Consider the following 15015-nt stretch of genomic DNA (forward strand, 5'->3'; position numbering starts at 1 on the left):
GAAGAAGGGCGCTGATGAGCCTTCAGTGTGGACAGACCATGTGAGTTCCTCAGTGATTTGGACACCGAGGAACTTGAAGCTGCTGACTCTCTGCACTGGTGCTCCATTGATGGTGATGGGGCTGTGTTCTCTTTCTCTTCTCCTGAAGTCCACCACAAGCTCCTTTGTCTTGCTTACGTTGAGGGAGAGATTGTGCTCCTGACACCAGCATGTCAGAGTGTGCACTTCATATCATTATTGTCAGTGATCAGACCTACCATCGTCGTATCATCAGCAAACTTAATGATGGCATTGGAGCTATGTGTTGCCACACAATCATGTGTGTACAGGGAATACAGGAGTGGGCTGAGAACACAGCCCTGTGGGGCTCCAGTGTTGAGGGTCAGTGATGAGGGCTGATGAGTAGATGTAACAGCCCATTCTAACCACCTGGCATCTGCTTGTCAGGAAGTCCAGGATCCAGCTGCACAGCGAGCTGTTTAAGCCCAGAGCCCAGAGTTTCTCATCAAGCTTGGAGGGCACTATGGTGTTGAATGCTGAGCTGTAGTCTACAAACAGCATTCTCACATAAGTGTTCCTTTTTTCCAGGTGGGAGAGAGCAGTGTATAGTGTAGATGCAATGGCATCATCAGTGGAGCGGTTGTTGTGGTAAGCAAACTGCAATGGGTCCAGTGAGGGAGGCAGCACAGAGCAGATGTAATCTCTGATTAGTCTCTCAAAGCATTTGCTGATGATGGGGGTCAGAGCAACAGGACACCAGTCATTTAAGCAAGTGATTTTGGATTGCTTTGGTACAGGCACAATGGTGGACGTTTTGAAGCAAGTGGGGACCACAGACAAGGAGAGGGAAAGGTTGAAAATGTCCGTAAAAACACCAGCCAGTTGGTTCACGCACGCTCTGATGACGTGGCCCAGAATGCCGTTTGGACCCGCGGCTTTACGGATCTTCGCCCATTGGAAGGATCGGGTTACATCCGCAGCTTCGGCTGCGAGAGCTCTCTCCATGAGGGCAGTGTTATTTCCCTCGAAACAAGTATAAAAAGTATTTAGCTCATCCGGGAGAGAGGCAGCGGTGTTCACGGCGGAGTTTATATTCCCTTTAAAGTCCGTGATGATATTAATTTCCTGCCACATGCTTCTAGAGTTGGTGGTGTTAAACTGTCCTTCAGTCTTGTTCCTGTACTGGCGTTTTGCTGCTCTGATAGTTTTGCATAGGGCAGAACTGGCTTTTTTATGCTCCTCCGCATTCCCGGAATTTAAAGCGGAGGTCCGCGCATCAAGTGCTGCGTGAACTTCGCTATTAATCCAAGGTTTCTGGTTGGGGTAGATCCGTATTGTTTTGGTCGGAGCAACATCTTCTACGTACTTTCTTATGAAACACGTTACGCTATCAGTGTAAAGCTCGATGTCGTCATCAGAGGCGGACCGGAACATCTCCCAGTCCGCGTGATCAAAACAGTCTTGTAGCGTAGAGTCTGATTGGTCTGACCAGCACTGGATCGTTCTGAGGGTGGGTGCTTCCTGTTTCAGTTTCTGCCTGTAAGCGGCAGAAGCAGAATGGAAGAGTGGTCCGATTTTCCAAATGGTGGACGGGGGAGGGATTTGTAGCCATCCCGGAAGGGAGAGTAGCAATGGTCCAAAACCTGGTCCCCTCGTGTGTTGAAACTGATATGTTGGTGGTATTTTGGTGCGATTGATTTGAGATTGGCTTTGTTAAAGTCCCCGGTCACAATGAACGCGGCCTCAGGGTGCGTGGTTTCCTGCTTGCTTATACTCCCATACAGAGTGCCCAGTCTGTGTCAGCTTGTGGCGGGATGTACACAGCTGTGATATTGACCGCTGTGAATTCCCTCGGTAGCCAGAATGGTTGACACAGAAGCATGAGAAAGGTGAAGGTTCTGGAGTGGCCATCACAGTCTCCTGACCTTAATATCATCGAGCCACTCTGGGGAGATCTCAAACGTGTGGTTCATGCAAGACGACCAAAGACTTTGCATGAACTGGAGGCTTTTTGCCAAAACGAATGGGCAGCTATACCACCTGCAAGAATTTGGGGCCTCATAAACAACTATTATAAAAGACTGCACGCTGTCATTGATGCTAAAGGGGGCAATACGCAGTATTAAGAACTAAGGGTAAGCAGACTTTTGAACAGGGGTCATTTAATTTTTTTCTTTGTTGCCATGTTTTGTTTTATGATTGTGCCATTCTGTTATAACCTACAGTTGAATATGAATCCCATAAAAAATTTTGCCTGCTCACTCATGTTTTCTTTAAAAATGGTACATATATTACCAATTCTCCAAGGGTATGCAAACTTTTGAGCACAACTGTACATACAACTCTCTTTGTATGCGTCAAGCACGAGGAAGTGTAATCGAGCTTCTCTCATGAACGTGCCAAGTAATCTGCTGATGTCAATATTTATAGTGAAGAAAGGAGTTACATTTTGGTCTGTTTCTCACCCAAAAACAATCACTTCAGAAGACATGGATTACACCACTCGAGTCATATGAATTATTTTTATGCTGTCTTTATGTCCTGTTTGGAGCTTGGACATTTTGGACCCTATTGACTTGCATTGTATGGACAGAAACACATCATACATTCTATAAAATCATCTTCATTTGTGTTTTGCAGAAGAAAGAATGTCATACGAGTTCATATGAAGTCATACAGTATGTTCTTCAAAATGGTGAAACATGCTTTTTGCCCACATAATGGTGTAGTTACAGCATCTACCAGTAGGTGCTGACTGCCAAAGCAATCCAGCCAAACCAGCCACCACCAACCCCCCACACTGCAACTTAAGGTTCCCCCACCTAAAAAATATGAAGAAAACGTTTTGCACTTTAGACACCAAAAAAGCCAAAGAACTTTTTCCTGTATGTACCTAAGCAATAGAGAATTCCAATTTTCAGATATATAAATACCTGTTAATGCAACTGAAACAGAACCAAGCATGTGAAATGAAGATTTCACAGAAATCAATGGGGAAGGAATCTGAAGATTTTTCCCTCTTTCTGTAGGGTCCTAAAGCAGAATATCTTAACCCTTTTTTTTTTTAAACTCTTCTGTCTTTTAAGTGATGTTTCAGAATCAGCCATCACCTCCCTCCCAACCAGAGGCTTAGAATCGCTTCGGGAACTCAGTGCTCGGAATGTCTGGGCTCTCAAGAAACTACCACCAATCAAGACCTTCAGACACCTGATTACAGCAGACCTGACCTACCCCAGCCACTGTTGCGCATTCAAGAACTTGAAGAAAAAAAGAGGGTTTGTGTCTTTGAGGATTCATTACAATAGAGTGAAATCTGAGAAGAACTAAAGGGTGAATTAATTTGTGTTGTGCCACTTTTGCACACTGTATTTCATCACAAAAACCAACATCGTATTCTCTTACCTCCTGCAATCCCACTTAACCAGGTGCTAAATGTGCTGAAATAGTGCCATGAGAATTTAAATTAAGTCATTGTCATTCTTTTCAGCACAAACATGCATTTTTTATATGTAAATTAGGCTTATTATATACTAGAAAAATGAAAAGATACAAGGCACCATTTGGAGTTACTCAGCTGCCACAAAGACAGACACCTCTGTAGATCCTACAGACAAACTTTCCATTCTTTGAGAAATGTACACATAGTTCCTGCAAGAACTCTAAGGACTGTCAATAGCCGCGAGCCAGGGCTATCAACTGGCCAGCCGGGGCAAATAGCCTCCAGATGCGAGACCAAAATCGATCTGCGTTCCAACCATCGGGCCAATAACTCCGCAGCATTGCCCAAAAACCCACCCTTAAACCGCCGCTGCGGTGCCAACATCACACACCCCATCCATTTCACAAGCAAGAGGGAAGCTCAAGCTGAGGTATCATGTTATCTAGTTATGTAGAATATCGAGTTTATATAGAATGTAAACAGCAAGATAAGTTAGCATTGACAACTCACCGACTGTAACTGCCATGATGTCCTGAGTGGTGTCTCCACTAACAGCGCGACGAAATCCCACCACACTCTCTATGAAAGTTCACCGAACCATTGAAAGAAATTTCTTTGGGCACCGCTTTGTCCATTGGGCGTTTTAATGGTTTTATACTGTGCCTGCATTTTTTTATTTTTTTATTTCCCGAACCTGTACCGTTGTGACAAACAACCTGAGAAGTTTGGCAAAATTCTGCCTTTGACATTTAATCCACCTGAATCCCCGGTTGGCCTTGTTTGGCCCAAGGGTAATTGGCGGGTCAAAGGCCATTGGACATTTGTCCAGAGAAAGCCCCGAGGAGGCACGATGAATTTTCTTCAGTAACCCTATCATAAGAAAAATGCCTCAAGGCTCTTGAAATATTTCTTAAGTTCCTTGAGTACATAAATAGGATATTTGATGCTCCTTTAAATGGGTGTCTGGAGGATCTCCAGAGAGTTCCGCCATTGTGGTAGCTGAGGAACCTCAAATGGTGTCTCAAGTATCTTTTAATTTTTGTAGTGTAGGATACGCCTTTTTCACAAAACTTGCGCTATTTGCATGGTGCAAATAACATTGTGCTGTTACCACCTGAGGAATACAGGCAGTAAACTGATTTTTTTTTTTGATCGTGGCAGGAGTAATTCTTTAAATGATGGAGAAGAGTGTTAGAACTGGGAATACAGTATATGACACACACTGTTGTTGAGTGCACTTTCCGCATTTTAAGGAGCTGACTCGGGTGCCTGGATCACAGTGGTGGAGCAATGCTGTCCCATAAAAACATGCCAGATCGCAGTAGTCTTCTGCATCCTCCACAACCTAGCAATCGGAACTGACCTGCATGGACCGATACCTGATTTGCATAATTCCTTAAATGCTAAAACAAAGAAGACAGCATGCACAAACGAACAATGCTATCAGCGAGTGTCATTTATATTTGGTGAATTCCCCCCTGAGTGTTTGTTAGCATGGTAAATTATTGATATGTAGTAAGATTTAACTGCTGTGTCACATAATTGGTTGCCAAATTTGTTAAGGTAGATCCTTTTGGACCTTACAAAAGTGTATTTTCCAACATGAAAGCATTAGGTCTTTGCTCTTTAAATGGCAGGTACTTGGAGGACATCATTTGTAACCTGACTGCCAGGTATAATCAAATTCAGAAGAGATCTGTGGGCACTTTGACAGTTCCCGGTCTACACAGCAGCATGGAACCTGGAATCGACTCAGGCGATACCCTCTTCAGAGACACCTATGACCACCAGGACTTTTACAGCAACCTGCATTACCACACCTACTTTGGTGGGCACCCAGATGATGATGTTGGCTTTGGGGAGACACTGAAGAACCCCCAGGAAGACACCAGCCATGAGTTTGACAGTCGCTACGACTACATTGTATGTGAGGAGGGAGAAGAGGTGGCCTGTTTTCCCGCTCCAGATGAGTTCAACCCTTGCGAGGACATCATGGGTTTCAGCTTTCTGAGAGTGTTGGTGTGGTTTGTTAGCTTGTTGGCTGTGTTGGGGAACCTGATTGTACTGTTGGTGCTGCTCACCAGCCACTACAAACTGTCGGTCTCACGCTTTTTAATGTGCCATCTGGCCTTTGCTGACCTGTGCATGGGCATTTACTTGCTGCTCATCGCTTCCGTGGACCTTCACACACTTTCCGAATACTACAATCATGCTATTGATTGGCAGACAGGTCCAGGATGCAACCTAGCTGGGTTCTTCTCAGTCTTTGCTAGTGAGTTGTCAGTCTATACACTGACCACTATTACTCTGGAGCGCTGGTATGCCATCACCTTTGCCATGCGGCTGGATCGTAAGTTGCGCCTATCCCATGCCTCCGCCATCATGTTATTGGGCTGGATCTTCTGCCTACTATTGGCCCTCATGCCTCTTGTTGGTGTGAGCAGCTACCAGAAGGTCAGCATTTGTTTGCCCATGGACACCCAGACACTTGTGGACCAAATCTACATCCTCTTTGTACTTGTTCTCAACATTTTGGCTTTTGTTGTAATTTGTGCCTGTTATTTCAAGATCTATTGCGCAGTCCACAATCCCAGCCATCAGTCTCTCAACAAAGACACCAACATTGCCAAGCGGATGGCTGTGCTCATCTTTACCGACTTCCTCTGCATGGCGCCCATATCGTTGTATGCCATGACTGCTGCGTTGGACCACCCACTCATCACCGTGTCCAACTCCAAGATCCTGTTGGTGCTCTTTTACCCACTGAACTCCTGCGCCAACCCTTTTCTCTACGCCATCTTCACCAAATCCTTCCGAGGAGACGTCTTTATCCTGCTCAGCAAGGTGGGGCTCTGTCAACAACAGGCTCAGCTGTTCCGTGGTCAGACGGTATCCTCTAAGGCAAGCAGCAGAGGAATCACAAGGCATGAGAGGGAGCAAACTAAAGCAAAGGAACCCCCTATTTCACTGCTGGATTACCCAGGCAATCTGCCAGCCACCCAACAGCAGGAGGACAGTGATGGCAAAGACACGTGAACCCTATATGAATCAAGGCCACAATAACTGGAATCTAGACGTCCAACAGGGTTGGAGTCAATTAGACTGCAATGCAGCAAAGAAAAGACACAAAACATATTCATTACTTGAAAGATCTGCATTGCAATGGATGGATCCATTTTTAGTTTAATTAATTCAGTTTATATCTTGAATTGTTAATGTTGAAATCACAAAACATCTTCACATATTATTCATTAAAAATATAAAAAATGTATGAAAACACATCAAAAGTTTAAAAAAAATAATATCTAAAGGCAATGTAGTTTTATCAATGTTAAAATACTTTCTCCTATCTCAAATTAATATGCAAAGACAAATAAAATCGTTGGTTGATTCCCCCAAAAAGTGTAAACATTGCTGTTTGAACAGCGTGATATTGCAGCATTGGTTCAACCAATGGCGTGAGTTTGTGGTGGGACTATCTGTATGTCCGACCAATGGCGGATGGTGAAATGTTTGGGAAACCTGTTTGAAAAGTCATTATTTTCGCAATTCTGTTTGGTTATGTTAGTGCCACAGAAATTAAACACTTCACTTTTGAGCAGTTTTGAGATGGACTAAGATGGTGTCTACATTTTTAGACCGATATGGTTTTAAATGTTTTAAATCTGTTATTTTATGTATTGTTTCAGTTTAAAATCATAATAAGGTTGTATTGTCATTGTGGTAATTGTCACGTCTAATAAATAAAAAACCAAAATGCCCATGGGTCAATCTTTGTATGCTGTGCCATTTTGACCTCATGACAAGTTGTTGTAAAAAGAGCAGTTAGTTCAGGAATGTTTATATTTACTGTATCTAGATATTATAAAAAAATAATAATCTTTATAATTATACTTTTATTAGTGAATTCCACCCTGTAAGACAGCATGGAATCATGTCAGGTCTATGGTTGAATTTTATTCACACTTTAAACTTTCATTCAATAACATTTTAAAATTCGTCCCGACCGAGCAAACTTTGGCGCAACAAATAGAGCGCAACTGTGCCCGCACACTTTTTCAGCCATCTGCGTTTTTGAATTAATTAATTTTCCCCATTCATTTCTTCCATAGACATCTTATAAAATCCTTCATAAAAGAGTTCTAAGCCATGAACCAAACCAACCAGCTCCGAATTGAATCACAAACTAACTTTGTTTTGAGGCAAAATGTATTTGAAAATCAGACATAAAGGGAAAGGTACAAGGCTGTGTACTTAATGTCTTGACTTAGGGCACAGACTACAATCCCATGAAGCATTGCGAAAGATGTCACTGAATAAAAAACGATGGGAATATATAAAACTATTGATTTTAGGTTGTTGATTATAAGTACGGAAACAATAAATTTTACATTTATTGCAAAATATTTCAATATGTACAAATACAGAATATAAGTAGTAAGGGTGAAGGGAGACCGACTCGGTTACATCATTCACAGTACATGGGCAGGTTTCTGTCAGGGCCCCCCTCTAGAACCGCCTCTGATCAGAAAGATCCTGAATTAAAAAGGAGTGTGAAGTCTTTCAAACATTCTAAGTTGAATCTCCTCAAAATGTGATGTCACATCAGGAAAGATTTTCTCTCTTGTAGTGGAGAAAAAGTGATTAAAGGCCTTAAAATGTATTCAATTTTTCATATATATATACTCTGTACAATTAAATTTAAAACATAATCCTGTTGGGAACAATCTCAAATTTTGTTTTAAATGTAATATGAGATGATTTATTCAGGGACAGAAATGAGACTGCATATGGCAGGTGTTAATGTAATATATAATGACAGTATAAGCCTACAAGAGTCTCATTGTTTTTCCATATGATGGTCACAGTTAGATTTGTAATGCTTTAGAAAAATGTAGGTCTTGGTTATGTGATGTACAGAAAAAAATCAGATCACCCTAAATGGCATAAAGGGATTTGAGTTACACCTCCACAATCCTCTCTAACTGAACTTTCTGACTCCAATTGAAACGAGACTCAAGTATGGGAGTGAACGCACCAGCCTACTTTCCATTAAGGTAAATCATTTATTTTAAATTAGCTTTTTAGTATCACGTTTTCATTCAGAGCACAAACTGGGCTGCAGGAAGAAATCTTAATTCCTCCTTTGAGTTATGACAACTTCTGTGTTGAACCCTTTCACCTACTGAATGATCAAACAGAATGAAAATAAACTGTACCTACCTTTAAGCAGTTCAATACATGCCATTATAACTGCCAAAAAAACTTAAGTGTTTTGAAAGAAGAATTGATCAAATTACATTGACAATGAAAACAATTATCAAACATAATGTTGTTTCATTCACATTACCGTTCATTTTGAACACATTTGAACAAGTTTGCTAATTAAAGATATCAATTCTGGACTTCCTTTCTTGGAATGTGATGATTCCTCCAGATGTCAGATTATTCTATCCTTGCGTGAACTATCAAAAGTCTTTTTTTCACAGGCTAGCAGTGTCAAACAGTTGGCACTTTCACTGAAGCATAGCTTGTAAGAAACCAAACTGTTGAGAACTAAATGCAGGGATATGATTATAGGACACCTTTAGAGAAAATGTGTCTGCTATACATCTGGTTAATATTTTAACTGAGCCGGTTTCCAAGACATGCAGATGGAAAGTACTTTTTTTTTTTTTTATATATCTAACACCCACTTGTGCTCTCATTGGTGACATTATGCTTTAAGCTCTCTTCACCTTCAGACCGTGTGACTTTTTAAAAAAAGCTGAAGTGTTTAATTTCTGCACAAGTAACATCACCAAACGGAACTGCAACAAGCTCTGTTTTCAAATAGATTCCAAAAAACTCCCCTGGTTTTCCATTGGTTGAACAGATAGTCCCGCCCCAAACTCACGTCATTATTTGAGCCGATGTTGCTGTCGGACTGCTGGGCCGTTCAAAAAAATGTAAACATTTATGCCATATATGTGGACAACGGGACTAAGTTGTGAAATTTTAAATAATGCCAAGCTATAGAAAGTCAGATCAAGTTGTATATTGTTTCCAGAAGTGTTGGTTATTCATGTTTTTCAGACATTACAGTTGATGTTCTTTAAAACTGCTTTGGAACAATGTGCATTAGGAAAAGCACAAATTAAAAAAAAACTATACAAATAAAAATGATTTGACTTGATTTGATTTATATGTTACAATGGTTTTTTTTTCTACTTTGGCAATGAAATCTCAATGTTCTCTCTTCAAACAAACAAGTGATAGCCAGTGCTGAAGCATTTTACCAATCAGAAATTAGTATAATTAATTCTGATACAAGTATTGGCCAGCATCGTCCAATCAATGCCAACCATGTTGAGTGGTTCAAACATCATCTGCAGCCTGAAACTGAACTTCTGATAGGAAGTTTGGATTGAATGCACTTGGCTTCATAGGAAAGCTATTGGATGCTCCCTTGCTCTCTGTTTAGTGAATGACAACCTCCATTGTGCTGTCTGTCTGCACTGGTCTCGGAACAGTTTGAAATGCACCTTATTTTCATCCTAACTTCATAAAAAGTCTCTGAAAGCAACATTTTTTTCTCATTATGAAAATGCACAGTATATAGGATGTAATATAGGATTTCTGATTAAATCCTTGTGCTATTGTACACATTAGTGTACACTGTGTTTAGCAGTGTGGCATTACGCGATAAATCGCTCAACTTCTTAAAATGGCATATTGGATGAAACTAGAGACTATAATCTTTTGATTCAAACAGGTTTCAATGTAAAAACTTAATTAGGTTTCTTACCAGATGTAATTTTGTTGGGATTTCTCCCAAAGACAAACTCCGCTGTGGTTGGCACTATGTTGTTTTGTCACATGACACCTGAACTGAGATCAGTCTTTTTAAATGAAATTTAATTATGCGTTGCATGTAGCAAAGCCAAAATACAACGTCCACGCATGTGTATGCAGGGTCGCACAAGGTTAGGTTACTTTCTAAAACAGTTTTCACAGAATAGTTTTTGTTTTTCAGCTTAATTTTAAAATCATGTCTATATTTCCTCCTTGTTCACTGTCGTTGTCCCTTCAGCTGTCTCAGGAACTGAAACAGACATATATATGAACATAATTCATGTTTTTAAATGGTTTCTACATAAATAATATTATTTAAAAAAATATGACAAGACAAAATAACAACTGAATTACCCTGTTTAAAAGTTTACACACTTTTGATTCTTAATATTATGTGTTGCCTCATTGAGCATAAATTAATTCTTGCAGCATTTTTTGATAGTTGTGTGTGTAGTGATATAAAGGGTATGTAACATTGAAAGTATAATTTGTGAACATTTTTATTATTATTTGTTTTGTGGAATATATGTAAATACCTCTTATCTCAAATAGCTTCATAAGTGCAATACAAATAACAAACTGTGATTTTTATGATCCTTCTTTCTTAAAGAGTTCCAAGCGGTATGTAAACTTATGAGTAGAACGTGATATGCTAACGCCTGTTTTTATCTTCTCTAAACGTGGAAAATCCTGGATTTCAAGGCAGGTTGAAGTAATAAGATCTTGTACAAAGTAATCTCTGCTACATTCTTGAACGCATTTCCCATCCGTGATTATTCCTCTCTTGGTATTCAAAATAAATCTACTTGAGACCCGCTCATTATGTAAGCTAGGTAGCGCTTCGGCGATGGACCGGCAGCCAGATAGAGTTTCTGAGGAAAAATACTGTGAAGACAAAAGTAAATCAATGAAATTGCTCAGATCAACACTGATTTTCATAGGGAAGGGGATTTGTTTTGTAACTATACTTCACCCTTTTCACAGACTGAACTGAATCACTTGAAATGGGGCCAGTCTGGCTCTCGAGCTTCCTGAATACATGAGTGTTTTCGGCTTTACACAAATCAAAGGCCACAAAACAACTCCACTTTTAAAGGGAAAATTCACCCAAAATGTTCTGTCATTATTTACTTAATGTCATTCCAAACCCTCATGCTGTTGTTATAAGTCACTGAATACTGCTTTTGTCAAATAGCCCTGCTTGTCACTATATAGATGGCAAAATCTCCCTCAAGTATCTGTGACACGGCTGGTAAGCCCACTGCTTTCAACAAGAAAACTTTGGCGTCAATAGACTGATGTGAAGGACATCAGTATTTATCATCATGACATCATATGTTGGGTATAATTTTGTCATCATGAAATTCATCAAAATTATGATTTTTAAGGATTTTCCCCCTTTTTTCTCCCAATTTGGAATGCCCAGTTCCCAATGTGCTTTTTTAAGTCCTCCTGGTCACGTAGTGATTCGCCTCAGTCTGGGTGGCGGAGGACAAATCCCAGTTGCCTCTGGGTCTGAGACCATCAATATCACGTGGCTTGTTGATCGCATTGCCACGGAGACATAGCACGTGTGGAGGCTTCACGCCATCCACCGTGGCAATCACGCTCAACTCACCACGCGCCTCACCGAGACCGAACCACATTACAGCGACCACGAGGAGTTTACCCCATGTGACTCTACCCTCCCTAGCAACCAGGCCAATTTGGTTGCTTAGGAGACCTGGCTGGAGTCTCTCAGTACGCCCTGGGATTCGAACTAGCGAGCTAGCGAACTTCAGGGGTGGTAGCCAGCGTATTTTACCATTGAGCTACCCAGGCCCCCTATAAAATTGTGATTTTTAATTTGAACCCAGCAACATTTATTAGTTTGTACAGACCCAAGTTGAAGTCTTTGTCACTCCCCATTCACTCACCGAAAACAAATCCTGCACTAGCTAATACATAAAAAAATTACCACCTCAAGAAGCTTTACGACACAAATTTGACGTCAGTGATGTAAAATGCCATTGGCTCTCAGCGATTTCTCCTCACACGGAGCTATCGTGTGACTTTGCAGGACTTTTGAGTGCCATATGAGTCATTTGGAATACTTTTCATTGGGCTTTTTGACAGTTTTTTAAATAAATTATTGTGACTAAACTGTAATATGCCTGTTACGTCTTTTATATTGTTGAAAATTAGTTGGGGTAGGGTCCAGGGATTCTCAAACTTAAGTCAGTCTCATATTTCGTATTTATATAAGAACTTGAATAATAACTTGAAATTGAATATGAATTTGAACTTGAATAAAGAACAATGAACTGTTGGAAAAGCGCAATGCATCAGTGTAGGCAAATAATTTATTATTGTTTTTGTATATGCTAAACTGTGTGAATCTAGGAACAAATGCAGTCAATTGTGGCCTACCAGTGTGAAAGATGAGCTTGCACTGTTCTGCAAAGCAGCTCAATCCGTGGTTCAGTATTGGTCAGGGACAGTCTGAGATGGTCTTCGATTGCCAACCGATTTCAGTATTTATTCTTAAGCGCACTGAACTTTGAAAATCCTGCTTCGCACACATATGTGAAGGGTGAGGGTAAAAGGTGGTTTGATTCTAGGGGCCCACAGCAAATTTTAAACTCTATTTTTTAATATGAAAGGGGCCCAGAATTACTTGGTACAGCCCTGCTGCTACAAACACTCCTCTTTTCACGAGTGACAAATGCATCCATGTTGTAGATAGACCGACTGCTATCGCTGGTGTCAGTGGAGGAAAGCTGCTGCTCGAGATTAAATAGCCAGATGTAACTGTCCCCACACTGAAGGAATCCATGGCAACCAAACAAACAACATGTGTTATTTTTCAAATTACAGCAATCGCAGACATCTGGATCCTTATAATTTTGTAAATATTAATTAATGATTCATGGTCACTTTATTAAGAAAAAAAAGAAAATAATAAGAAAATAATAATAATTTTATATATATATATATATATATATATATATATATATATATATATATATATATATATATATAATTTAATAAATAATTATAAATATTATGTGACCTGCTCCATCATTTTGAGTCGCATTGACCCAGAATCAGAATTTGAGTATTATGCACTTAAGTAAAAAGGACCCAGATAGCAACAGAACTTGGGCCAAGTCTGGCTTACATTTGGCACTTCTGGTTTGGTTCTGGCAGTGGAATGTCTCAGCTTTCTAATGATATAGTTTTTTATGCTTCTATCCCAAACCGTTGCTGAGATTTAATAATTTAAATGTTGGCTGTCATAAAACCTTGTTTTTGAGAAAGGTGCTGTAAGCGATTTCTTCATGGAAAGGTATGCAAAAAAAAAATTCCTACTCCCTGAAAGATATGAAATAAGTGTCTTGAGATATCTCACCTGTCTCTGTGACAGCTCTAGACTCTATAAACAGCAAACAAAAATGTGTCCGTAGGCCACGGCCTCTGAAGATTTCTGCCTGTCAATCATTTTGTGCGTTCTCATAGTATTGTAGTTGCAAAGCAACTTTGTATTGTAGTGAATTAATGTCTTAATGCCATTTTTATGCCACGTTGCTCATAACAGTTGTCAGTTGAGGGCGCTATTTATGCTGCTTTTTTATTTATTTTTTTGGACAACCGTTTCTGCTTGATGTTGGTCTCAGTAAAGCTCATTTGGATATGATTATTTCAGCCAGTGGCATTGTGTCTTTCAATATCCCATCCCATTAATTCTTTTTTTTTTTTTTTGGTGCTGTAATTTTGAACGTTGATTGGAGGAAAGTTGCTATGCAGCGCTCTCATCTGAATTGACAGCAGTGCGACTTGACACTATGCATTTAAGAGCATAAACATAATATTTATAGTTTGAATTTCATGTTAACACTGACATAATTTGAAAGCTGAGACTTTGTTTTATCAAAATCAATGAAGTTAAAAAGTCAAGTCAAAAATCAAACAGTTAAAAATTACGTTTTAGACCAAAAGTACGTTTTTTTCAATAAGGGCCTGTTGTTACTTATGACTCATTTTGATGGAGGTGTGTGTTCACACGCACCTTTCAAACTCTCATCGCCCCCCAGTTTGAGAACCGCTGGGTTAGACCAGTGTTTCCCAAACTCCACATCACCATCAGTAACACTGAAGTAACCCTTCATCGACATAAAGCCAAAGATGTGTACCATGGACTATATCATTTAACATTATGATTAATATTGATTATTATTGATCAATCAGTATTAGTTTGATCTTAAGACATCCCATTTTGATTAGATTCTGATTATTTTGGGTATATTTCAGTTATAATATCCATTTGCTTACATATGAAAGAAATTGTCTCTCAGCTAATGCTTTTAATTATACAGGGGACCTTTAAACTGGGTAAATTACAAAGTATTGATTTTACAAATTTATTTTAACATTAGTTTTTTTATAATTTTATTTTACCTTTTTAAAACTGTCCAAATTCTATGTATTCCATCAATAAATATGATGTCTTGAAATTGCATTTATTATATTGCATATGTTTTTATTACATGTTTATTGTTTACATGCTAAATTTATACTATTTACAAGTATTTACATTGATATGTAGAACAAGAGCTTCAATGGTACTGTCTCTTTAAGGCTTCCGGCAGTTCAGCCCATAAGCGCATATTAACAAGACACATACAGTTTATTTAGTGTATCCGTGCTATGTGTGTGTCATGATTCACTGTTGTTTTGCCATGTGTTTTGCCTCTGTCATCTGT

The 15015-nt window shown here is 39.6% G+C and overlaps 1 protein-coding gene across 1 annotated transcript in view; it reads left to right on the forward strand.

Annotated features, from left to right (window-relative positions):
- LOC127410430 (thyrotropin receptor-like) overlaps positions 1-6498 on the forward strand; it is a 59474-nt gene extending 52976 nt beyond the window's left edge. Inside the window, exons 9-10 of the mRNA XM_051645691.1 lie at positions 3087-3275; positions 5077-6498. Coding sequence (XP_051501651.1) covers positions 3087-3275; positions 5077-6475 — 1588 coding nt within the window. The 3' untranslated portion in view covers positions 6476-6498. The remainder of the gene's footprint in view (positions 1-3086; positions 3276-5076) is intronic.
- The last annotated feature ends 8517 nt before the right edge of the window (positions 6499-15015 follow it).

Source organism: Myxocyprinus asiaticus, chromosome 19 (genome assembly GCF_019703515.2).
Source record: "Myxocyprinus asiaticus isolate MX2 ecotype Aquarium Trade chromosome 19, UBuf_Myxa_2, whole genome shotgun sequence".
In the NCBI taxonomy this organism is placed as follows: Eukaryota; Metazoa; Chordata; class Actinopteri; order Cypriniformes; family Catostomidae; genus Myxocyprinus; species Myxocyprinus asiaticus.